This window comes from Phocoena phocoena, chromosome 4 (genome assembly GCF_963924675.1).
Source record: "Phocoena phocoena chromosome 4, mPhoPho1.1, whole genome shotgun sequence".
Classification (NCBI taxonomy): domain Eukaryota; kingdom Metazoa; phylum Chordata; class Mammalia; order Artiodactyla; family Phocoenidae; genus Phocoena; species Phocoena phocoena.
The window spans coordinates 141,134,410-141,160,285 of NC_089222.1; the positions used below are offsets into that span (position 1 = coordinate 141,134,410).

Here is a 25,876-nt window from a genome sequence, read left to right on the forward strand (position 1 = left end):
CCACACACACCTGATCAATGGGTAATATCGTTCAACAAGTGAGTCGATTCTTTGTGGAGGTTATTTTAGGGATTAGTGCTGACAGGGAACTTATTACTGCCAATCTTAGTTACAAGGGTGATCTCCCCCCTTCAGGCTGAGCATTATAATAACGTCAACGTGCTAGTAATACCTTGGACAAACACTATGCTTCTAATTCAGTGTCTTTGGAGTAAACATGCATGAAGCATTGTTAATAGACATGGAGCTTTTTACCTGCTCTTGGTTATAATTCCTACGTCTTTAGGCATTTGCATAGTTTAAAATGCTCTCACACACAACCGGTTCCGTGGCTGACTTGGGAGGTGGGTAGGGGAGGTGATGTCAGGCCAAGTTCCTTGAGAAGTCAGGTGATAGGCCCCAAGGTCACCTAAATCACAGGAAAGACAGCAGGTCATCTGGACTGCCATCTAAACACACCAGCTTGTCCCCAAGTTCGCTCTCTCCTGAGTTCTCCTTGATGGGGAGTCTTGGGTGTGAACTGGCCGCTGGGGTGGGCTGTGGTCTGAGCCCATAGAACTGAAGGAAGTTAACAGACTTACACCTTGGCCAGGCTGGAAACCGTAGTCTCGTCAGCACCGTCATTTCATCAGTTTAGTTAGCTGTTCTCTGGCAAAAAGGTGTGATCACAGACTAATTACAGGGACAGCCCTGCTAATTTTCAAAACTAAAAAACTGAAGCGATATTCTAATTTGTAGACTTATCTTTATTTCCTCTTCCCTTCCCTCCTCTCTTCCTGTCTTTTAGAGATTATATGTTACAGCTTTAGACCAACTGAAGATAGAATTTTGTATCATATGGAGAAGGCCCATATGCTTTAGCAAAAATAATGAAGTTATAAATTATGCTAAAAGAATTGCCACTCAAGATCTTTTTAAGCCTATGAAGTAGCTTGTACCAGGAAAATGATGATCCGTCTATCCTTTGCGCCAATCAGGAGATAGGAATATTTCCTATTCTGCTTATCAGTTATTTGTATGGACGTAATGCATCTCAAGTACTTGAATATGTTTTGCTCTTTTAAGTAGGTGATACATTCATAAGTTTATTTATAGAATTAATTTGCACAGCAAACAGCTTTTCAGAAGAGAGAAACAACTAGAATTTCAGCCTGAGCTACATTTCAGCCTAAGATGGTTGAAATTTGTAGGGTTCCTATCAGTGGGTGTATCTGTGATTACAAAGGCATGTAGAAATCCTTTTGAGCAACAGAGTGAGCTGAATTGTCTTCAAAGACTGGACCTCCTCTTAGGCGGGACCTGCTGTCTTATCTGAATTGTGCAGGAAAAGGAAATCTCCGTGTCTCTGTGATCATCTCCTGGCATCCTTAGAGCACCCACAGAACTCACTCAGACCCGAGGGCAGAAGTCTCCCTGGGTCTCACCGGAAAGTTCTCTGCCAACAATTCTAGAACGTCATTGTGGGGTGAGCCCCGGGGAACTGTTGTGTGTTTCTGTAAAATCCACGCTACACGATTGATTGGTTTCGTCCAACATTCTTAATCAGTAATGAGTTGGAGTTTCCAATCAATTCTGATTAATTGCCATGATTTGGCCCTAAATTCAGACGATTCAGTCAAGAAATGGTGCTATTTCACTCCAAGTACAATTTTTTATTCTCTCCGAAGTGGTCCCCTCGTGCACTTTTCACTAACTTTGGCAAGCTGAGGACAGACTGGTTCTGAGTCCTCTTTTAAAAAAAACTTTTAAATTGAAGGATGACTACTCTACAATATTATATAAATTACAGGTGTACAATAGCAATGGACATTTTTAAAGGTTATACTCCATTTATAGCTATTAGAAAATGTTGGCTGTATTCCTCGTGCTGTACAGTATACCTTTGTAGCTTTTTTTACACCTAGTAGTTTGAACCTCTTACTCCCCTATCCCTATATTACCCCTTCCCCCTTCCTCTCCCCACTGGTTATCACTAGTTTGTTCTCTATATCTGTGACTTCTTTTCTGTTACATTCGCTAGTTTGTTGTATTTTTCAGATTCCATGTATAAGTGGTATCATAGAGTATTTATTTGTCTTTCTCTGTCTGACTCATTTAACTCAGCATAACGCCCTCCGAGTCCATCCCTGTTGCTGCAAATGGCAAAATTTCATTCTTTTTTATGGCTGAGTAGTATTCCAGTGTGTGTGTGTGTGTGTGTGTGTGTGTGTGTGTGTGTGTATCTCACATCTTCTTTACCTGGGATCCTCTTTTTAAGAGTGACTTCAAAACGTGATAGTGGGTTTAGCTGGCCCTGCTCTAAAAGCTAGTCTAGCAGACCAGCTGCATCAATGTGGCTTTGCCTCACAGAGGGCAGGTGCCTCCCACTTTGGGGGGAGACAGGAGAACAAAGGCCACGAATCACCACAGTGGAGTTTGTCTCGAGGTTGGCATGGTGTCACCCAGCCACAGGCTCTAGAAGATAAACTCCTATAAGCTCATCCTCAGCTGTTCTCTGATTGCTGCCTCTTTACATCTTTGGCTCTCTGCAAAGGACAGGGCTGGCTGTATCAGTTGTAGGGTCCAGGGAATATTGAGAGCATGGGCTCCTTCTTAAAAATTATTAAGCAGATCATTCAGTCCAGCCCTGACTCTTCTGAGTGAGGGTCCCTGCACACATTGCCTGCCGTGCAGCCAGCCCGAGGGGTGCCACAGACAAACTCCTTTTTAAAAACAATTCAATATGTATCATTCATTTCACAATATGTTTTTTCCCCAGCACTTTCTAAATTGCTACCCTGGTTTAAGCACAGCAGATAGATAATGGGAACTTTTTAGTATGAAAACTGGTTTGCATCTAATTAATTCTCCAAGTAAGGGGTGTAAAACTTCCCTTCTCTTTATGTTTCCTTACCTTTTAATGGCCTTGGCGAGTATTCCTGGATCACTTTGTATATTGGTTGTGACTCTGTAGGATTTCTGGTTTGGGTTCTGGCTTTGAAGAGGATTTAGAGATGGCTACAGAGTCTTCGGCTGGTGGAGAGGGAGTTCTAAACCCCCTCCTCCTGCTTTGGGGCAGCTGGGACTCCTCAGGCCAATAGCGCACAGCAGAGGGGAGGCCTGTGAGTTTCCGGGCTGGGACCTTTGGAAACTGGCAGTTTCTCTCTGGGAACGTTTGCTGTGGGAGAAGCCAGTTGCCACTTAAGAAGTCCTGCTACCTTAAACCATCATGCTGTGAGGAAGCCCAGCTAGTTCGTGGGGCAGCCATTTGGAGAGATGCCCACCCAGCCAGTGACTGTGCCAGCTCTCCCCACCCGGCTGACAGATGTGTGGGTGAAGGTCCTCGGGTGACCCCAGCCCCAGGGCCTTCTGGCTGCAACCATGTGGGAGTCTCCGTCCAACAGGAGCTCAGCTGAGCTTGCCAACCTACAGAACTGGGGCCAAAGAATACTCAGGTCTTGTGCCTAAGCTGCTAATTTGGAGTGATTCATTCCCTGGGAGTAGTTAACCGGGACACACGTGACCCACTCATCTTTGCTAACCCATCGGTTGCTTCTCCTTCACTCACTCCACCCTCCTTCAAGTGTATCCTGGATCATTTTCTTTGCTGGTTAGTATAGCATCCCTTCAGGATGCAGACCTTTGGGTCCTTAATAACCAGAAAAGGGATGCTGCAAAACACTCTGGACTCTAGCTTGGTTTTGCTCACTCATTCATTCATCCATTTATTCAGGAAATATTTGTTAAGCACCTAATATATGTTGGAGATGGTACTCAGCTGGGGATGCGATACTTTAGAAAAGCAATGCTGGGAGAGTGAGGTCGGATGTCCTTAGTAACGAATGTATCAGTCATAGTCCCGGGAGGAACTAGAGGGCACCTTCCATGTGAGTAATTCGAGGAGAGTTAACTACCAAGGGACCATTTGCCAAGGTGCGTGCAGGGTTTAGGGAAACCCACAAAGAACAGCGTAGCACCTCAGACTAGAAACCGCAGGGCCTGCAGGGAGGCAACAGAATCCAGAGAGGGCGCTGTGTGCAGAAGCAGCCTGACAGGGGCTGTGGTCTTCTGAAGGACATAGCTAAGCCTCGGGCAATTTTGCAAACTTCTAGGGTTGCCAGATTCAGCAAATAAAAATACAGAATGCCCCGTTAAATTTCAATTTCAGATAAGCAAAAGCAGAAAAAAAAAAAGTATAAGTATATCCCATGGAATATTTGGAGCAACTTACACTAAACTTTTTTTTTGTTGTTTATCTGAAATTCAAATTGAACTGAACAGTCTGTATTGTATCTGACAACCCTAGCAGGGAAGGAGGCAAGGGAATAAATACCCAGATCTCATTCTGTCTGTCTTCCGATTGCCTCTAGGACCACCCTTGGGATGAATCCAACCAAAGCCACAGCACAATGGTTAGGGAAACGGTGGAGAGTGAATCGGGAGGGGCGAGAGGTGAGAACTGCCTTGCATCTTACCTCTGCACTTCTCCGACTGGGCTGTGGGCCAGGTCACCCGTGCTCCTCTCAGTCTTCCCTAATTAAAAATGTAGCCTGTTATACTGTAAGTGATTGCAGCTTTACAAAGACAGAGTAGGAGTGATTTTTGTACCCAAATTCTGGATTGGTTTCAGGACAAAAATAAAAGGAAAGAAAAGAAAAGCAGTCCATCAATATCATCCTTTTATTTTAACTGCGGTGTTGTTGGTTGGCTTAATAGTTCTAAAAGAAGGAAAACTGTCAGACCTTTTGGGAAAGGTGACATATTTGACATTCTTAGAGCAATTAGGCTGTCCCTGTAAAGGTTAATGTGTGTTCACACAGTCAGTTTTAGCCTCCCAGCTCAACTCAGGTGTCATTCAAGGGTCAAGGGAGGTGGCCGGAGATGGGGGGTGCTTACCGGGAATGCAGCCAGGACGGGGGTGAGGCTGGACGCATCTCAGTCCAGTCTCAAGAGAAACCCTGATGGAGAGGCCAGCCAGAAATGGGGGTGGGAGGCAGAGCAGGCCTGGTTCCCCCCTGAAGTCAGGGTTATTGGGACAGTAGGGAGAGGACAGCAGCTTACAGCCTCCTGGGGTTTGGGGCCACCAGGGCCCAAATAGGGATGGGGCATGGCCAGGCCCCCTCCAGTGAACTGGGGCTGGAAGCCACACCAGTTTCCAGAAAAACTGCTTTCAGTGTGCATGTGGGATCTACTGTGTCTTTGGATAACTCAGCCAGCCGTCCTTGCCACCAGAAAGGTGGGAGAAGGGGGGCTGCCAGGACTCCAGGTGTCCCCCGGGAGACCTGGACAAACTTCCGTCTGGCCTGGGGCAGGAGTATTGATCTGGGATGGACGGCACCGTGCTCTCCCAGCCAGCACTGCCGATTAGAGATGCTAACCTTTGCCTTCCCTGTCCTGGGGAGGCATCAAAGAGCAGATTTGCTTTCATTTTGGTCCCTCTTGGATTCCTGGGTCCCAGAACTTTGAATTCAACTTCAAACTTGTGACTGTGAGATCAGCTGCTTAAAAGAATATGAGAAATGACCATCTCTTTCTTTTAATTAAGTATAAACCAGAACCCAAATCTTCATCCCTCCCCTTCCCCACACAACCAACCAGGGTGATTGTTCTTTCGGGCACCACGGTGAAGATATTTCCCAAAGAAATGAGGATTTGAGCCCCTTTAATGTAAGCCAGACTTTGAAACTTCAAGAGGGAAGAAGCAAGACTGTGGGATCATTGAATTTAAAAGATAATTATTTACAGACTTCACTTTTTCCAGCATTAAGGTGAAAGAATATTTATTATTATTATTTACAGAAATTGCCACCTAAGAGTGAGAAGGCCAATTACTTGCATATTATTAGATTTAATTTAATAAGACATTAAAAATTATATTTTTCTTGAAGATTACCCCCTGTCTCTCAAACAGCGAACTAAAGAATAGATGCTTCTTATCAACCCTCTGGGATGCTTTTGGGTTCTTGCTCCAGCTGTCCTGTTCCATCTGCCACTTTCCTTCTTCCTGTTGGGATCTGGAATTGAGTTGACCAGTGATCAGCTGAAATATGTATTGATTCGACAGAGCCAGACCTGGGGGGCCGCAGGGGAAGGACGGGAAATGGACAGATGACGAGATGGCCTTCCTCACAGTATTTATGAGAGCACTCCTTCCAGGAACTTACGATTATGCGAAATGGAAGCTCGCTCTATTTCTGTGCTTGGCAAGTGGCTTCTTCAGTCTTTCCAAAGCACATTCTTTTCTCTCTACCCTTTCCCCCGTCCCAGACCCTGAAGATAATTGAAAAATTGAACTGCGCTCTGGCATTCATTTAGAAAGCAAAATCTCCTCGGATGTCAGAGGGATGCTTTCGTGGCTTTGGTGCTGATGCGAGGGAAGTCACTCTCCCTTTAGACTCGTCCAATCACAGTCAGCTCACAGAGCCAAGCATCCTACGTGGCAGGGCCCATTTCCCACAGCACAGTGATCACCAATCGTGCTCATCACAGCGAGATGAGGCTTCTCGTCTCTGGCCTTCCTTAGGCTTCGCGGTTTCAGAGTTTCAAGGCAAACATGAACCTCTCGGCAGTTTGAATTGATATGCACTCACCAAAATTCAATTTCTCACCAGCCCATAAAGACCTTGTTTTTATAGTGAGCTTTAAAGATGAGCTGGGTCATCAGACACAGCCCATGGCGATGCCTGTTGTAGATGACAGTGCATTTTCTGGCTGCTCTAAATGTTCCTCCCAGGTAGTCGCGCTCAGTAATTGTTTCCTAGGAATTTCAAAAGGAATAGAGAAATGTTTAGCATCAAATTTTTGCTGGGTCTATCCATGGAAGAGCTGACACCACATCTGCCTCCTCTGCAGGGCTTTTCCCCTTTCAGTCGATTGCTTTTAAGGTTCTTTACTTTTTAGCCATTCCCCTGATCGCAGAGCTTCTGAACCTGCTTGGCGGCATGGTCTGGCCTGAAAACCCCTTCCGTGTCTCAGTTTTCTTGTGAAGCGGGCGGGGGAAGGGTGAATCCCCAAAGTTTCTGGTCCCTGCCATTCTATGGTTTGGCCATTTGCTGGTGGCTCACTCACAGTGAATCATTTCACTTTTTTGGTCCCCATGTCCTCTTTGTGGGACGATGTTCTCTTTGGACTCTTGTCTAATTTGGCTGCATTCTGATTCTGTCTCTTTTCTGTACGCATCGAGGGAATGTTGCCAGTGAGTCCAAAGAAGAAATGAGATGCTATTTCTTGGTGGAAGCAGTAGAGGGGAAAGAAGGTACAGTGGACAGAATCTGAATCAGATTGTCACTGGCTGTGGACATGTGATAACTAACGTTAACTATTTCAACAAAATGGGTTAAAATGGAAAAATACGGCCTTTTATCTGGACAAACTGCATTTCCGAATGTGGCTTATTTCCGTGGATGTTTCTGTGGTGTTCATTCAGGTTGACAACGAGGCTGCCCGGCTGGGGACTGGCCTCCAGGTGAGGACAGGCGTAGACAACAAGAGTCCATGCATGAAAGGGACACAAAGAGGTGGGTGGCCTCCTAGGGCGAAAATGGGCGCACCTGTGCACATAAAGAGGCTGCTGTCAGTGCTCCCTTAACCCCTGAAATTAAATTGTTCCTGTGATTTTGCAGCCAGAAGGTATTGCAATTTTCTTTTGAAACTTTATAACCATTTCCCTTGTGGGCCAAGCAATGCCACCATTTGCCCTGCATCATTGGAATGGTATGTGAGGTTGTCAGCGGTATACCCTCCCCAGCCCCATGGCAATTGAATATTGAGTTGCAGCTACTTCTGGAAAATGTCTCACTTGCATTTTCTATCAATCCAGCCCATTGACATCTTAAATGACAACAAGGCGTGCAGGAACGGCACTATAATTTTGAAATCATGCGCTAGGTTAGTGTAGGGAAGGCTAGCGTAGGGAAGGCTAGCGTAGGGTCTTTGAAGACATTGTGAGCGAGCTGCAGATAAGATGTTCAGCCTTTCAGTCTTTTTCTGTTCACACACCTCAAAGGTGAACAAAACAAAACAAAAATTTTGCCAATTCCATATCTGGGCTGGAAGCAGCCTGCTATGTTGCCCTGGCCATTCACAGCTGGCAGAATAGAAGTCCCTGCTGTGTAGATTTTCAGTTCAGCTTAAAATGACTTTAGTGAAAGGTCAGATGCTATGGCTCTGGGAGCACATTGTTCTCGAGCACACGGTTAGACTTTTTCTCCCCCTAGCATTAGACTGTTAGACTTTTTCTCCCCCTAACATTAGACTGTTAGACTGTTAGACTTTTTCTCCCCCTAGCATTCTATCTAAATTGGTTTCTCTCATCAGTTTCTTGTCATCAGCCTCTACTTAATGCTCTCTTGAGCTGCTGCCACCAAAAATGGATATTTTTTCACTGCTTCCATTTTTAATCTAGACAGGAATGCTTCTGCTACCTCCGTTGATAATTAGAATACTTCAAGGGACAATATTTTCATGCTGGTCCTTTGAAAAATTATGTGTTATTAAAAATTTATTTCAAAATTAAATACTGTTTTGATTATGTTGCCTGACACTGGAAATTGTTTTCTTTTTGGAATTCTTGTAAGAAAAATATTCTGCTTTATTTTTGGTCTGTAAGAACTTCTGGATGGGGAGAGGGGCCAGATGGTCTCCGTACAAAGTTCAAGGCCTTGCTTTCCTGTCACAGGGTCACATAAAACCCTGGTTAAGCAGGGCTCGTGGGACCGAGCACAGCCCACATCTGGATTCTTCCCTGGTGTTCTTCACCTGAACCAGTAGAGAGGACTCTGGAGCTTTAGCACATTTCCACTTACCTGGGAAAGCACTTCTTATTCATTTCTTCTTGGGATTACTCGTCAGAATGTTATCATTAAACAATGCTTAAAACTAAAACCCAAACTCTACTGTGAGCTATTCCTCCCGAATCTGAGACGCTCTGTGTGATTGAACTACCTCGCCCAGAAATCACATCACTTTATTCTTCCTTGGGTGTTTGATTTTATTCTCTTTTTACATATATGTGAACCCATCTTCCTGGTAAGTAGAATAACGAAGCCCAAAGCTTAAAATGACTCACGTCTAAAAAGCTCTTTCCAACAAATCAGCAAGCACTTGGTCATGGGCTCTTAAGATAGTGTCACTTTAAAAAAGCAAACAGAAGTGATGTGTTTTTGCCTGAAACCTACAAAATAGGGTGCGGAAGGAAGACTGACACTGTGGGATCAAGAGACCAGAATGTGTTGAGTCTAAACCCATGGGCCGGCAGTTCCTGGAGCTGAATGTGCATCTCTGTTGACTTGTAAAGACGCATTTGTGAACAGAGGCTCGCAACTCGATGCAGAGCCCGTCCCTGTCTTAGGACATTTGTGAAGCACAAGGTGCATCACCAGATGGGGAAATCAATGCTGATGGCAGCCTCGGGTTTAAGATGTTGAGCTGTAATGGGGATTTATCGGTCTGGCTGCAGCTGGACCTGGTAGGTACCGAGCTCTGGCTATGCTTCACAGACCTGCTTTCAAAGCTTTGCTCCCGAAGTCAAATTCTATATACACAATGGACACATCTGCCCAGTGGTCTTGTGCGTCTAAGAAATCTTGTAATCCCTGAAAATCTGCCAAGGAAAACACCTGTCCGCCTGGATTAAAGGCACAAGTCTGAAGAGCTGGAGCGGTATGTGTCAGGGGAGAGAGCGCACCACCTTGCTCAGCTGCTGGCGGGGGCGGGGGGGGGGGGATCCAGGAAGGATGCAGAAGCACCTGTGACGCTGCTGGAGAAAGGCCTCTCTAATCTGTCAGTGCCTGCTGCAGAGAGCAAAGGGGAGGAAAAGAGAACCCCGGGTCCAGAGTCTGAAAACAGCTTTGGTCCCTCTCTGGCGTCCATGTGATGATTTTCCAACCCACAATGCTGTTTGCTTTCCACATCATTCACAAAGCTTGGCTAATTTCACGAGAACCCTAAGGCTTGTCTGGCCTTTGTCCTCATCAGCTTTTCTCCTCCGGCTTAGAGTTCTGGAATGCATTCCATCTGCCTTAGCACCTACCTTCCCCCCACCCTTTTTTTTTTTTTCACTTTTTATTTTATATTGGAGTATAGTTGATTAACAATTTTGTGTTAGCTTCAGGTGTACAGCAAAGTGATTCAGTTATACATACCCATGTATCTATTCCTTTTTAAATTCTTTTCTCATTTAGGTTATTACAGAATACTGAGCAGAGTTCCCTGTGCTCTAAAGTAGGTCCTTGTTGGTTATCTATTTTAAATATAGCAGTGTGTACGTCAATTCCAAACTCCTTTACCTATCCATTCTCCCCACCATTATCCCCTGATAACCATAAGTTCCTTCTCTAAGTCCGTGAGTCTGTTTCTGTTTTGTGAATAAGTTCATTTGTATCAATTTTTCTTTTTTAGATTCTGCATATAAGCGATATCATACTATGTTTCTTTTTCTCTGTCTGACTTAACTTCAGTCAGTATGACAACTTCTAGGTCCATCCATGTTGCTGCAGATGGCATTATTTCATTCTTTTTTATGGCTGAGTAATATTCCATTGTATATATGCACCACATCTTCTTTATCCATTCTTCTGTCGATGGACATTAAGGTTGCTTCCATGTCTCGACTACTGTTTACAGCACTGCAATGAACACTGGGGTGCATGTATCCTTTCGGACCATGTTTTTCTCTGGGTATGTGCCCAGGAGTGGGGTTGCAGGGTCATATGGTAGTTCTATTTTTAGTTTCTTAAGGAACCTCCATACTGTTTTCCATAGTGGCTGTACCAATTTACATTCCCACCAACAGTGCAAAAGGGTTCCCTTCTCTTCATACCCTCTCCAGCATTTATCGTTTGTGGATTTTTTGATAATAGCCATTCTGACTTGTGTGAGGTGATACCTACCTTCCCCCTTTAAATCAAATTCTCTAGAATGATGCAGTGAGGGGAGTTAGAAATTCGATGGGGTCAAGTGAGGTTTTTTAGTATTAATTAGGTGCATTAATGCTGCTTTGAAGCTACTTGAACATGTCCCGTGATTATGATTGCATTTGACTTTTCTTTCTATTTCAAACTTGGGAACTTTAGAAAATTCTCTATATTGGTGAAATTTTCAGAGTTTAATCCTTTAAAGCTGGTATTTTGAAGTTTAGACGCTGGGGCAAAAGTGAGTCTGAGAAGGTTCCACTCTTCTGAAGTGGTAAAACCAGGTAACATAACTGAAAGGAAAACCCTCCAATTATTTCAAAGCTCTGAAAGGAAGAGAAAAAAATGGACCTGAGGCAGAATGGAAGGAGTGGGCCAAAACCTGGTTGGGGAAAATGCCTTCCTAGGAGCTCCACCTAGCTCATGTTCATTTCTTAAATTTTCAAGCACTTGAAAAGCTACATACTTTCAAAAGCTAGAAGGGGAAGGGTATGGCGAGAGAAGCTGATGCCCCATGAGGAGAAAAGGAGAGATGAAGCAGGGAAACCTGCGAGTGATGGTTGGCAAAGGTTACTGGATATGCAGGCAATATTTCTGTAAACATCCTCTGAGGTTTTTAAAGTATTAAGTGCTATAAAGAAATGGCCAGCCATATCAGAAATTGGACAGATGTATATATCAGAAGAACAAGCATGTAGTTAAGTGAAGACAATGAAGCCATACTATGCACAGGGATGTGTATTTGAATTTGTTATCAGCTTGAAACAAAATGCTTTTAAATAAACTATACCCTTATAAGGACATATGTGTAAGTAGATGAGGTTTATCTATAAGAAGATGAAACTCTAAGACAACAATGGCTTAAACAAAAACGGTTATTCCTCTCTCATACAAAAGGAATCTAGAGGTAGGTAGTTGAGGGCAGTCAGGATAATTTCAAGGAACATCAAGCATCTGTACTACTGTTTTGCTATCCTTAGCATAAGGCTTATGGTCCAAAATAGTTGCCTGAGCACTAGCCATTTCATCTGCATTCCAGCTAGTAGGAAGCAGATAGGAATAAGTAAAAAGGGCAAAGGGTTAGCTTTCCTTTAATGAGATTTCTTTCTTTCTACCACATTGCACTGATCAGAACCTAGGTCACCCAACAGTAAGGAGGATAAAAAGCTTATTCTGGGTAACCATGTGCCCAGCACCAAACCAGGGGTTTTATAACTAAGAAAAAGGGGGTCAATAGAGGCAAGAAATCAACTCGGCCACAACACATTTCTACTAGTGGAGTTTCTTGAGCACTTACATACCTGGCTGGCTTGCATGGAGGGCAGGTCTAAGGTGTTAGATGACTCATAAGTTCTCCACATTCCCCTTACCCCTAATCAGCTTGAAGTCTTCAGAGTGTGAAGGAGGGAAAACTGTGGCTTTTCTGAGAGGTCTGCTATTAAGTGAGTTAGCTGCTGATTCCTGGGAAGGAATTTTCACCACGTACTCCGAAGAGGAAAGAAACATCTGACGTGTGATCCTCGTGTCCGACAGGTTCTTATTTACCTACTTTCATTCAAGTTATTCTCCAGCACATACTAAAGAACTTTCTATGTAAATAAAATGAAAGCCTGCTATCTGATGTCATCCCTTTCCTTACACAACTTCCCTCTCCTCCCACAGCCCCACATAAGCTAGGTGTGCCTGTAGGAAGGAGATGGTGGCACAGACAGCAGAATCCACTCTTGCTAGATTCAGCTGAAAGGGGTTTATTACAGGTTCTCGGTGCCTTGCAGAACTTCTGGGAGGCAGAGAACCCAGCCCTGGCTGTGCACAGCCAGGAACAATGCATAAGGAAACACTCAACCACACGGCAAGTTCTTCCAGCAGAAGCCCTGCTACTGCTGCTGCTGCCCCGCCCTTGGCACTGGGCACAGGATGCTTGATGTCTGCCGACTGCCCTGGCGAAACTGTGGATGCCTCTGCCTCTGTGTCTGCCGGACGGGGCCTCTTCCTATGTTTGGTTGCCTCCGCTGGGTTCACTTCTGCTTTCTCAGATCCTGCCACGCTGCACCTATTGGGCTGGCCCTTCGCCTGGGTGGCAGAATTCTGCTCCCAGGACACCTGTGGTGGAGGGAGAAGGTGGAAAGAGAGGGTACTGGGCAACCCAGCCTGTAGGCCCCCATCTATTACCACCAGGGGATAACCCTGAATTTGTCATTGCTCTTTACACATTACAAAGCAGCCAGTGCACACTCTCTTGTAAATGTCTTGAGACAGAAACAAGCCTTGATTCATTATCACGCCCATTTCAAACACAGGGGAGGATGTGAACCTCAGAAAGGCAAATCTGACCACACTCAGTCAGTTGGAGCTTGAATTTGAGGCTTCTCTAGCGAAGCTGTTTCTTATCATACCTCATCGGCCTTTATTTTTTTCCTAGAAAATGGAGGCATTTTGGCTAGTGTCATGAGTTGAATTATATGTCCTAAAATTCGTCTGTTGAAACCCTAACCCCTAGTGTTTCAGAATGTGACATTTAGAAATATGGCCTTCAGAGGGGTAATGAAGGTAAAATGAGATCATTAGGGTGGGCCTTAATCCAAGATGCCTGGTGTCATAAGAAGAAATCAGGACACAGGTACACATAGAGGGAAGAGCGTGTGAAGACACAGTGAGAAGACGGCCGTCTACATGCCAGGGAGAGAGCCCTCAGAGGAGCCAAGCCTGCCCACACCTTGACCTTGAACTTCCAACCTCCAGGACTGGAGCCAATAAATGTCTGCTGTGTAAGATGCACCGTCTGTGGTGGTTTGTTAAGGCAGCCCTAGCAGACTAACACAACTAGGAAACCGATTTTGCCTTTCCAATAGGAAAACTTTTTCCAACGATATTTATATCTTTTTTTGGTTCTCTTCCTAGACTTAATGAGTTTGGGGAAATTTTTGATCTCACCAGTGCTTATTCTTTTCCATTGATCCCCACAGATGTGCACTTATCTGATTACCTAAATGCCACAGCTGGGTAGTCATCTGAGCAAGGTGCATCCAGGTAGGGGTCAGAGAAATGGGATTATGAGAGAGAGAGGCTTTATATTACCAAAGCCTGATGTGAACAGTGGAGGCTGTGGGTTTCAGAATGCCTCTATTTTAGGACAAAAGAGAATTTCTCTCTCTTGGAAAAAGCTGTAAGTACCAAAAGGGCGCTAACTTGGTAAATGCAAAGTTAGGAGAAATGGGAAATGTGTTTTCATTTGATGCGAGAGAGAACACTGCAGTTGTGGAAAGCCACCCCCTTGCCTGCCGCCGCTAATGCCTGACCCTGCTCATTAGTCTCTGCCGCTTAGCACAAAACTGGAAAATTGCAATTCTCCACACTAGCAGCCTCCGTTCAATAAATCCTGAGCCAGCGGGCAGGAGCGAGAAATCGCCCAGAGCTCGGAGCTCGGAGCTGGCTTGCTGGGATTCCACGCTCCCGCCCAGCAAGGGAGGCACTTGTTTTAACTCAGGAACAACTGGCTGAGGATGCTGTGGCCTCTTCCTGTTCATTTCCAGCTTTTTAAAGAATGTGTTGTCTTTGTTTTTATTGACGTTTCATGAAATGGCTGCTCTGTGTCAACATCGTGATGAACTAGGTATACCAATTTATTTTTATTATTATTTTTTTCCCAGGAGGAATTGACCTTTTCCCTAACACTAGCTACCTTGTTCTCTGGATGTATTTTGATCCAATTTGAGGCTTAAAGGATAAACATTCCAATTCTTGCTTTTCTTATTTGTCCCTTTACTTTTCCTGCCTGGAGGGCTGGGTTTGGATCTTTATGAAGGAAGCTATGCTGGCTGTCCTTGGGACACTCGGTGGTAGCCCTGGTCCGGTGAGGGTCAGTGGCCAGCTCTCAGAGTCCCCAGGAGCCTGAACACAATGTGTCAGTTAGCTTATATGTATCAAGGGCAACCCAATTGACAGATGTTAATTCTTTCCAAGTTAACATTATACTTTGAAAGAAGATAGGACATTCTAAGAAATTTGGCATTAAAATACCCCATTTGCAGGGCGTACTAAGTTAAATGACGGTTATTTCTTGATGGCATGCTAAAATTTAGGTCCTTTTATAGTACGCTCTATGCTTTGCCTCCTAATCAAGGCAAACTCCTACTCAGGACAATTATATCCCAATTTACTGCTTATGTGCAAATTTCTGATCTACAGGATTAGGCCTTAGGAAGTAATATGTTTCTAGAAAATAAATCCTAGCATATGGAGGGTTATAAATGTGTAAACGAAAACCTTTACCTGTGTGTGTGTGTGTGTGTGCGTGTGTGCGCGCACAACCCCTGTGTTCACGAATTACTGCCAGTATCTTTAGGCAATGACTTTGCCTCATTGTAAACAAATGTGAGAGTTCCTTTGATCAAGCATGGTGGTTAATATGATATATTTTGGAATGATGCTGAATTTCCAACTTTTAAAATCATATCCTGAGCTGTTGCAGGATCCAGGAGTAGCTCTGTTATACCCTGGATGACTACATGTCTGTTAATTTCTACAGAATTTATGCTAATTATTTGAAGTCTGCCACTTTGATGGTAACTGCATGGATGAAGAATACTTTTTCAACAAGTGAAGAATAATTTTTCAAAAAGTGTTTTCTCATTGGTGAAAGCCCCCCCCCCCCCAGTCTGGGCAGGTGGGTGTGAGGTTCACTTTGGGTTCAGGCCTCCTCCCTCCACTCTGTCCCCTTCCCAGAGACATTACCTGGCCACCTTAAAGCATGCACACTCGTTCTCCCACTCAGCACCCTGCTTTATTTTTGAAATTTCTGAAATTCTAATACTTATCCGTGAATTTACCTTTTTATTTTCTCTTTTCCCAGGAGAGCAGGGTTTTGTGCTTGCGCTCTGCTTTCTCACAGCCCCTAGAACAGTGATGGGCCTGTACGAGGCCTTCCAGGTCATTTGCCGACGACAGAATTTGGTATAAATTCTCCTGGACCACCTAGTAAACAGGCAGATTTTAGCTGGTAGACGGTACCATGTGTTTAGACTTGGACTATTTAAGATTTCTTTTTCCCCCTAAGCAACATTAACTGGTCCATACAGAAGGCTGTCATCTTGGCCTCTGTCTAAGGCCCTGAAAGTAACAACATCCTGGAGAATAAAAACAAGGCCTGGATTCTGAATCAGCCCATGGCCAGCACTCACTGGGTGCTCTTGGGTGAGTCACCTTATGGTCTCTGAGCCTTTGTAAAATGGGGACGGTGGATATCCCCTGCAGCTCTCATAAACGTTTGCAGAAGCCAGACAAGGCACAGAATGCAAAGTTACTTTGAAACCTAGAGAGCCCCAAAGTTAGATTAGGTCTGAATTGTGTCTTTCCCCAAATTCCTATGCTGAAACCCTGACCCCTGCCGCCCCCCAACTGCCATTGTCTTTCAGAATGTGACTGTGTTTGGATATAGTGCCTTTGAAGAGGTGATTCAGTTAAAATGAGGTCATCAGGGTGGGTCCTAATCCAATCTGACTGGTGTCCTTATAAGAAGAAGAAGAGACCCCAGACCATGTGAGAACACGGCAAGAAGGCAGCCGTCTACAAGCCAAGGAAGGAAGCCTGAGGAGAAACCACAGCATCTGACACCTTGGTCTCGGGCTTCCAGGCTCCAGAACTGTAAAAAAAAAAAAAAAAAGTCTGTTGTTTCAGGCACCCAGTCTGTGGCATTTCATAATGGCAGCCCTACTGGTTAATACAGCTGCTCAGTAAGAAATTTTGATGGGCTGTAGGAATGATCCGTGTTTATCAGTTCACACTCTGTGTTTATCATGCAAAGAGGATTGTAGTCTATCAAACCGTTCTCCCATTGGATGGATTTTCATGACAACATCATAGACTTGTCATATCCATTTGGGATTGTCTTTACCCGGTAGCAGTTCCTTCCTTTAACATTTATGATTCTCGATTTTCCATTTGCCATCAAATGATCTGTAAAAGAAAATCCATTTACGTCTAGGAAGGAAGATCCATTTAATGCTCAGGGAAGACTGGTTCTTAACATAACGACATCTTTAAGAGGGGCTACCTCAACGTTTCTCTTATCATATAATAAAATGAAAACCAGCAGGGCCATTCCCTGTCTCAGTTTCTGCAAGGAAAAGGCAATATTTCAGGAAGATGGTGTAAGGAATACCTAGAGTCGTGCAAAGTATAAATCTGAATAAGACTGGATGTTTTCCTGGTGGGGAGGTCATGGCAGTGCTGAATCCTGAGACATCCCAAGCCCCAGGGAGCACCATTTCTTCATCAGGCTGGGGCCATCGGCAGTGCTCTGTGTTGTGCCTGGGTTGTTTGATGAAGTGTCTTCCCAGGGAGGAAAGTCTAATTGCTTGGGACGCTTTTGCAGCTGTGCCTTTTGTTCTCAGAGAGAAGATAGGTGGGGACACGGAGAGATGGATAATGGGTAGGTAGACGGATACTGTGGTGGAAACAGTCAGCTGTCCCGCCTGATAGGTTTTTTTGTTTGTTTGTTTGTTTTTTTGCGGTCTGCGGGCCTCTCACTGTTGTGGCCTCTCCCGTCATGGAGCACAGGCTCCGGACACGCAGGCTCAGCGGCCATGGCTCACGGGCCCAACCGCTTCGCGGCATGTGGGATCTTCCCGGACCAGGGCACGAACCCACGTCCCCTGCATCAGCAGGTGGACTCTCAACCACTGCGCCACCAGGGAAGCCCCCGCCTGATAGGTTTTAATCCTCACCTCCTCAGTCTGCCTCATGTCTCTGAGACCAGATGCTCCAGGCAATGGGCCTGAAGGTCTGTGGGGGGCCCTGGTCCACGGAACATGGCAGTTGGGGTCCTACTCACACCTCCTGAGCTCTACGGTCAGGAAGTGGGTTTTCCTCTCATTCTCCAGGGGAGTTGGCCATTGCTATCTTTTTGTATCACACCAGTGGATTGGAATAAATAATCTGTTGGCCATTCTCCTGGTAAGCTTTAGAACTCCTTCGTGGAGGGACATACAGAAATGATCAAATTCCAGGACCCCGGACAGGTACAGGTGATAAGGACTGCTCAGTCCCCGGGAGTTTACAAGGCGCTCAGGCTCAAAAGCCACCGCCAGGAACCGTGCGGGATGTGTTTTGTCCACGTCAGGCATCGGGACCCTGAATAAAAACGTCAGGTGCAGACCACCCAGTGCAGATGTGAGCGGCAGCAGAGGACAAGCGGGGTGGCTGCAGGGAGATCTGGAAATGAAGACGGCTCAGGTCCCCTGGACAGCTCACCGAGGTCTACTGTCCCTTCTGATGGAGAAGCTGTGCAGAGCCCGGTGCCCTCAGGGCCTCCCAGCGGCAGGGACTGGCACCGCCCTTCTTCTGCACTCTCGCAGGTGTCTATTCGCAGGACCTGGGAGTCCTCTTTAGGTGGAGGAGTCTCTGTGCTTTGTGCTACTGAGCAGGGACCGTCCCAACAAACACAAGCCCAGCAAACGCCACAGGCCACCTGAGGGGCCTGATTCCTTGACGCCCCTGCCGGGCTGTGTTTGGCGGTTGCATGGCCAGCCCTGCTGGACAGCATCCCTTCCCCTTTGCGTTGGGACCCAAGCATCCATAAGTCTCACCACTGAGCGGATGCAGGGCCCTGGCCGGGCTGGAGAACCACGTGACTGTCCACATCCGTCTCTGACGTAGCAAGGCCTGCCCGTCACAACTGGGCCTGCATGCAATTTACACCATGGCCTGGATTTGCACATGACACTGGTGACTAGTTGCAGCAGGCTTTTAAAAAGTTTGTTTAAAAATTCTTTTGGCCCTACTGTGCGGCTTGTGAGATCTCAGCTCCCAGACCAGGGACTGTCCCTGGGCCATGGCAGTGGAAGCCCAGAATCCTAACCACTAGGCCACCAGGGAACTCCCGGAGCAGGCTTTTAAAACAATATTTTTACTTCTCCATTTTTGAGATGAGCAAACTGAGACTCAGAGAAGCTAGGAACCTTCCTGAGAGCCACAGAGCAGGCAGAGACACCCCCAATCCACCTCGCCTTGACCCACAGCCCTGCTTCTGCCAGTGGCCTCATCCGGGCCGGGAGGGTCTGAGGGTTGGGAAGGAGTCAGCTCCATCCACCAGGGGGCTGGAGGGCTCTGCCTGATGTGAGGCCTGCCTTTTGTTTATTCTCTGACATGGTTCTGGTGGCAGGCACTGCTCTGGGCATGGAGGGGCTTAGCCCACCCGGAGCTCCCTGGCATGAGAATCTACCAACAGTGGGAGTATAGGAAGATGCCCACCTCTGCACGCCTGGGCACCCCTTCTCCCACCAGGGCCCTGACCATCCCCTAAAACCCTTTAGACAACGCTTCCTGACGTCATTCCAAGTGGCCACATTTTCCATCCGAGAGAGGAATCTCACCTCTTCCTCACCATGTCACCTGAGGTCAATGCCCCACGGAGGCTTTGCCGTGACACCTCCCAGTCTCCTCCTCGAGAGGCCACGTGGTGGAAGAGGGGCTGAGGACCCCCTGCCACGTGGAAATGAAACGGTTCCCACCCAGGGTGAGTGACTTGTTGTAGTCCTCCAGGAAAGGCCTGCACTGGACAGCCGCCTACCTTATTGATTAACGGACTCACTTGCAATCATTGGTTACTCATGGAACACCTACTATGTGCCGAGCCCTGGCTGAGCCACTGGAACAAGGCAGGTGATGTCCCTGCCCTTACGGAGCTCATGCTGTAGTGGGACAATGGACCACAAACTAGAGAGGAGAGCAGGAAGTAGAATAAGATAGTGATCGCCCCAAGAAGAGCCACAATGCGGTGGGGGGAGGGGATGGGGTGCACACCCTCCTGGGGCCCTTCCTGTCCCCAGCGGGCATGGCTGAGGTCCTACCTTTGGGTCTCAGCTGCTGCTGGTGGTAGGCATCTCTCCCCTGCCCTGGAGTGACGGGGAAGGGAGGCTTTCGTATGGCTACCCTGCACCCTCCGTGGTCACCATCACCCGAGTCATGGGAGAAGAGCCTTGGCAGGCAGCTTGATGACTGAGATTTCTGCAGGGCCAGGGGCTCTGGGCACTGGCAGTGGTCCCTCAGATGCTCTCCTCCATCATCCCTTCCCTCCTGCAGAGTCTGGGGTGCTCAGAGCTCTGCTTTTCTAGCTCCCAGGACCACATGGACCCATCTCCAGGCCCTCACATCATTTACATTGAACACTGTGCCACCGATTCTAATTAGCTGTCCCCTCTCCACCACAGTCTGGGTCCCCCTCCTGCTTTGCACGTCCCTGGATGGCTCAGCAGGAGTAACCATGGCAGACCTTCCCCAAGAAATGCTTGACGCTACAAAGTAGAGAGAGTAACGATTCCTGAAATATTAGTGGTTTCTTTTTTAAACACTGGAATACTTTTCAAACGAGGGAGAAATCGATAAATCACTTTTGGCTGAAGATATTAGTTGAAGATATAATTGTGCAATGCATTTTTATGACCTGCCCTTACTGTCTCATTATACATTCCCTAAATATACATAATTTTCCACATCTTCATTCATCATGTGTCAAAAAATAATATTGCTGTTTTCTTCCATTATTGTAAAAGGGAAAAGATAAACCAGGGTATTCAAAAGCTTCAGGCTGCAGCAAAATTTTAAATCTGAAAAAGAAAGCTCCCATCTTCTGTTGAGTCAGAGCTCATTTTCCCCCTTTGCAATCACGGTACAGTAGATGCAAGGGTTCCTCCGGGAGGACAGGGGCTTGGGTCTCCAAACCATCTTATGACAATCTTGGTACAGAAGCTGCTGCTTCTCCTCCCTGCTGTGGGCAGGTGAGCTGGAGCCATCACATTTCAGGTTTGCTAGATATTTGCACTTTAGTCCCGGGCTCATGTGATAACATTAGTGAAACATTTTTAAAGGATGAACTTGAGGTTCAGGAAACTCCTATCCCTCCTAATGGCCCTGTCCCTTAGAGAGTCTCTGAAGAAAGGGCCCTGCAGTGTGGAGTAAAATGTGATGGCTACCCGATGCAGTAAGAGACAATCCCACTATTCTCCGTATCATCTGGGTTCTCATGGGTTAAAAAAGATTGCCCCAAATAGTCCCTGGACATTGGTGCACTCAAAATCTCTGCATTTAGGGTGCTCGGCAGTCAATCTGGGATAGAGGAAAACAATTCTGCTGATTTAGGTCATGGACCGATCAGTCCGGCAAGGCTTACAAAGCCAGCATCCTCTCCTCCCAGATGGAGGTGGGATTGGAGGGCTCCGGGCAAAACCTGCTTAATCTCTGGGAAAATTGAGAGGAACCTGCTTAAGGACCTACAAAGGAAATGTCACACAACCAGATGCATCTCTCTCTCTCTCTCTCCCTCTCTCATCTATCTACTTATTCTATCATTCTATCTATCTATCTATCTATCTATCTATCTATCTATCTAACTATATCTATCTATCTATCTACCTGTCTATCATCTATCTATCTTTTCTAACTACCTAGCTATCTAGCTAGCTATTTATGAGAGGGAGAGAGAGAGAGAGAGAGAGATTGTGTGAGAGAGAAGAGGACAGAGTAAACAGGAGAGAAGGAACCTGTCTCGCATATATTCCCAGTGTCCTCTACCCTCTATGCTGGGGGCACTGCCTGAATACTTTCATCCAAGGGCACTAAGACAGGCATTGAGGAGATGGACCACATTTAGGTTAAGTGATGAACTCAGGCTGCCTGGTGACAAAGTCAAGGAATAGAGCCTCGTCCCTGCTCCCTGGCTGGGCTTCCTCTCCTGCCTCAAATGCCCCCAATTTTCCCATCCCCAAGCTAGACATGCTCTTCACACTGTCCGGCCCCTTTGCTCCAGGTGTGAGCCCAGGGTGGCAGGGTTGCTCTCTGTCCAGGTGCCGAGATGGGTTCTGCCCCCAGTTCTTCCTGGAATTAACCTCAGGACCTTTTTTGTTACTTCATCTGAAGCCAAGTAGCTGGATCTCAACTCTGCCTGCATCTTGGAATCACCTGAGAGGCTTTTTTTAAAAGTAGGGCTGTCTGGCCCTACCTGCAGGGATGCTGATTTATCTAACTTGGTCTTGTTCTCAGGAGCTCTTCTGCTGTGGCCATACAAAGAGGCAGCCCTGAGTCTGGGGTGGGTCCTTGTGTCTGTATTAAAAAATAATGCCTTTGGGACTCTCCTGGCGGTCCAGTGGTTAAGACTCTGCGCTTCCACTGCAGGGGTCATGGGTTTAATCCCTGGTCCAAAAAAAAAAAGCAAAATAAATAATGCCTTTAATGATTCTAATGATTAACTTTCACTAGACCGAAGGAGTGATTAGAGGGTTTTATTTATCTGTTTGTTTTCAGCATTTAGCTGGAAAGGTCACAGCACACAGGGACAATCAGCACAGGTGATCACTTTGCTTTGGCTTGTATCCTATTTTCAATGATCGTAACCGTGAATGAGTTCAATCCTCTGCTTTAGCAAAAAATGCAAAGCCTACCTTGTTGGAACAAAATGTAAGACTTGTGAAAGTCCAGCTTGACTGTGAAGGTCGAATGGTGTCATCCATCTGTGACGATGATAAAAACAGAAGCCCTAATTCAATAAGTAAATCTCATTGGTAATAGAAGGGTGTGTGCACAGAAACTTAGCGACATTTTTAGCTCCAGTGGTTGTATCACTGGGTCCATATCTGTAGCACTATTTAAATTGTATCTACGTGAGAAACCAGAGGAAAGTAACATCATTGCTAAAATTTAAAAAGAAATTTTAATTGAAGTATAGTTAATTTACAGTGTTGTGTGAGTTTCAAGTGTACAGCAAAGAGATTCAGTTAAACATATATATATATATATATATATATATATATATTCGTTTTCAGATTCTTTGTCATTACAGGTTATTACAAGATATTGAGTAGAGTTCCCTGTGCTATACAGCAGGTCCTTGTTGTTTATCTATTTTATACATAGTAGTGTGTATCTGTTAACCCTAATGTTAAATGGGGCCATAAGAACAGAAAATCATGCACAGAAAATATCTACGATGTTGCGACTGTGTCTTTGAGTTTCATCGTCCCTCCCTCACAGGGGTAGAGGCCAAGCAGCCAGAAGATGCTTCTTCTGAGCTCGGAGGAGGTTCAGGACGCACTCCACGGGCTTGTATTTTGCAAACTAGGTCTTGTACTGGGGGTGGTGACACGTGGTGCCCCGGAGGCTTTGTTGATCCAGAGCTGCTGTCCGTCTTCCTGCTTGCAGCTCAGTGATTGCCTTATGTTTGTGTTTTTCTTGCTCCAGATGGGCAGAAGAAGGTTCAAGAGGAGTTCGACATCGACATGGATGCGCCAGAGACAGAACGCGCAGCAGTGGCCATTCAGTCTCAGTTCAGAAAATTCCAGAAGAAAAAGGCTGGGTCCCAGTCCTAGCGGGAGAGCCCCTTCCTAGTCTGCCAGAAGTCACCACCTTCAACCACCCTGTCAAGAAATTAAAAGAACAACACCTTCGAGGGAAATCATCTGCCCATGATACCCACGTGCACCGCAGTCCCGCAATGCATGTACAGAGACCCGTGATATTTATACCCTTGTAGGAAGGCATAGACTATGCAATTGTGAGCGGCTTAATATCTGTTTATCTCCAGTATCATTCCTCTTGCAACTGATTATTTTCCTTGATGTTGTAATAAAATGGAGTTGAGATGCATGATTCAGGTGTCTGCCTCCACTTCTCCCTTTCTATTAATTTGGGAAGTTACCGTTGCTAGAAGTAAGGCTAGATGTCTATTTTCTTCTCCCTCTAAGAGTTAGAGCCGAAACACGGGGGGTGCCTTCTGTGAGGAGCTTTCCTGCTGAGAATGGAAGATGCGTTCTCAGCTGTGCCTGTCTCATTTGGAGAGTTCTAACCTCTGACTGGCGATGGCGGTGAATTTTCTTCTTATGATTGGATTAGAGCCCTGGATCCTGGGGTGCTAGAGAGTCAGACTGTTCCCTGGGGAATTAAGACTCCTCCAGGAGAACAAGAAGGGGGAGGGCGATGCATCTGTTTAGGGGCAGTCACCCAGGTTTACACAGCAGATGCATTTTGCATTTCGGAGCTCCGCAGGGGATGCCCCCACTATTGAGGGCCGGTCTGCCGCTCACCAGCAGCTCTCCGTACCTGGGTTGCTCCAGGGCCAGGTGGCTCTCTGGTCTGCCCTCCCATCCCCCTCCACAGCTCCTGACACCCCTCAGGGAGTGAGTTGCCACCTGTTAGGATTATTTAGCACATCCTGCAATTTGGAGAAGCTGCAAGTTCTCTCCCATCCCATCTCTTCCTCTGCAAACCTCGTAGGTAAATCGCTTCCCACACCCTAAAGGGTAGGCAGGGAGGAGAGGGCTGTCACATGCAGAGAACACTCCCTCGAGTCAAGAGCCAGGGGCCGGGGTGAGTGCCTGCCTTGGGGCCCCAGGTGGCAGGAGGCCCCCGCCCCCGAGACTGGTTGTTGGTTTGAGCTTTGCCACATGAGAACCTGATGTGGAAGCTGCATTTCGTCCTCATTCCTTTTCCTGGACGGTTCTCTGGGGCTGCTAGGGACAGGGTGAACTCGGGCTCCTCTGATGGGTTTCCAATTAGACAAGCACTAGTTAGGATCATTGCAGCACTGGCAAGCAGCCAGGGCTCCTTGGGACTCCTGATGGCCTGTGGTCCCCACTGAAAAGAGGACAGTGAGTTGAGGGAACTCTCCATAGAAAGCTTCATTAGACAGCAGGAGTATGAATGTGATGTAGTCTTCTTTGGAGTACCCTGGAGCACCAATGTAAAGAAAGTTGGGAACAAAACAAGTGCTTAAGGAATTCCAGTGAATTCCCTCTACATCCCATCTCACAGCAACCCCATTGCTCCCTCATTCTCTCCAATATTTCACATAAAGGAAGTGGGATATCCCCTTGCTGGATGTGTCTGGACCTGATGGCCAGCACAGTTCAACAAATCTGGAAGCAAATCTGGTTGTATAGTGAGGATGCTCCCCCAAGAGGGGACTTTTCGTGCAAAACAGGGAGTCCTAGGGAGGGGTTCTTCCCCAATATTCTAAGGGACAGGAAACTCTCCCTCCCTCCCTGACAAATCTCCATGGGAGCAAAAGGAGGGGAGTGGGGTGAGGGCTGTGATGTTTGGAGAGACCCCTCAATGATTCTGATACACCTTCATTCCAATCACAGGACAAGGGTGTATCTTACTTCTTGTGAACCACAGGGATGAATTTAATTTTTTACTTCCCAGGTGGATTCATGAGAGTCTAAAACTCCAGCCAACAGCAATGGGTTGGGGGGGGGGACTCCAAATGTGCCTCCCTCTGCATGGAATTGGGTGTGTTGGGTCTATGGGTTCGTGGAGCCAGAGGAAAGAGCAGTGGCTCATGGCTCCCGCCTTTGGAGGGCCTTTCTGCTCCCGTGGGCTGCAGTGCTCATTGCAGAGAAGAGGATGGAACTTTCCTCTCCAGGGTGCACCCGAGCTGGGCTGCAAATGGTGTCAGTTGCGTTTCATGCATGTTTATTGAACTCCTACTACATGTATGTACTTGGTGCTGTCACAGTGCTGGCAGGCTGGTGGGGAAGAGGCACCGATAAATAGACAGTAAAATGGGGAGATTCATACTGCAGTGCAACAGAGAGAAGACAGCTCATCCAGGCTTGGAGAATCATTCAAGTCTTCCTGAGGAATTGCCACCCTCAGCAGCCATCTGAAAGACGGTGGGAGTTGTAGTTAAATAGCCTGGGTTGTTGGCTGGTGGAGGAGAGTCAAGACAAAGCCCAGGAGAAAGAGGTGCTGAACTTTGCAGACCTAGAGATACGATGTATTAGCACACTCCAGCTTGGGCGGGGGGGGGGTGGTGTACTGCTACCCAAACTTGGTCAGGCCAGGAGACAGGACCCCAGCACTTGGGACTTGGAACTGGATTCATCTCTGCCCTACAAGTTGGCCAAGTGACCGCAGAGAAGTTTACCTTGAGCAGGTGGTTTCCTTACCATCAAGGTGATGATAAAATCTTCTTGGCAAGGTAGATGGGAAAATGT

At 46.5% G+C, this 25,876-nt stretch overlaps 1 protein-coding gene across 1 annotated transcript in view; it reads left to right on the top strand.

Moving 5' to 3' along the window:
- The window catches only part of PCP4 (Purkinje cell protein 4), a 52,894-nt gene extending 29,366 nt beyond the window's left edge, over positions 1–23,528 (top strand). The window contains exon 3 of the mRNA XM_065876911.1: positions 23,121–23,528. Within this exon, the coding sequence (XP_065732983.1) occupies positions 23,121–23,248 (128 nt within the window). The 3' untranslated portion in view covers positions 23,249–23,528. The remainder of the gene's footprint in view (positions 1–23,120) is intronic.
- The last annotated feature ends 2,348 nt before the right edge of the window (positions 23,529–25,876 follow it).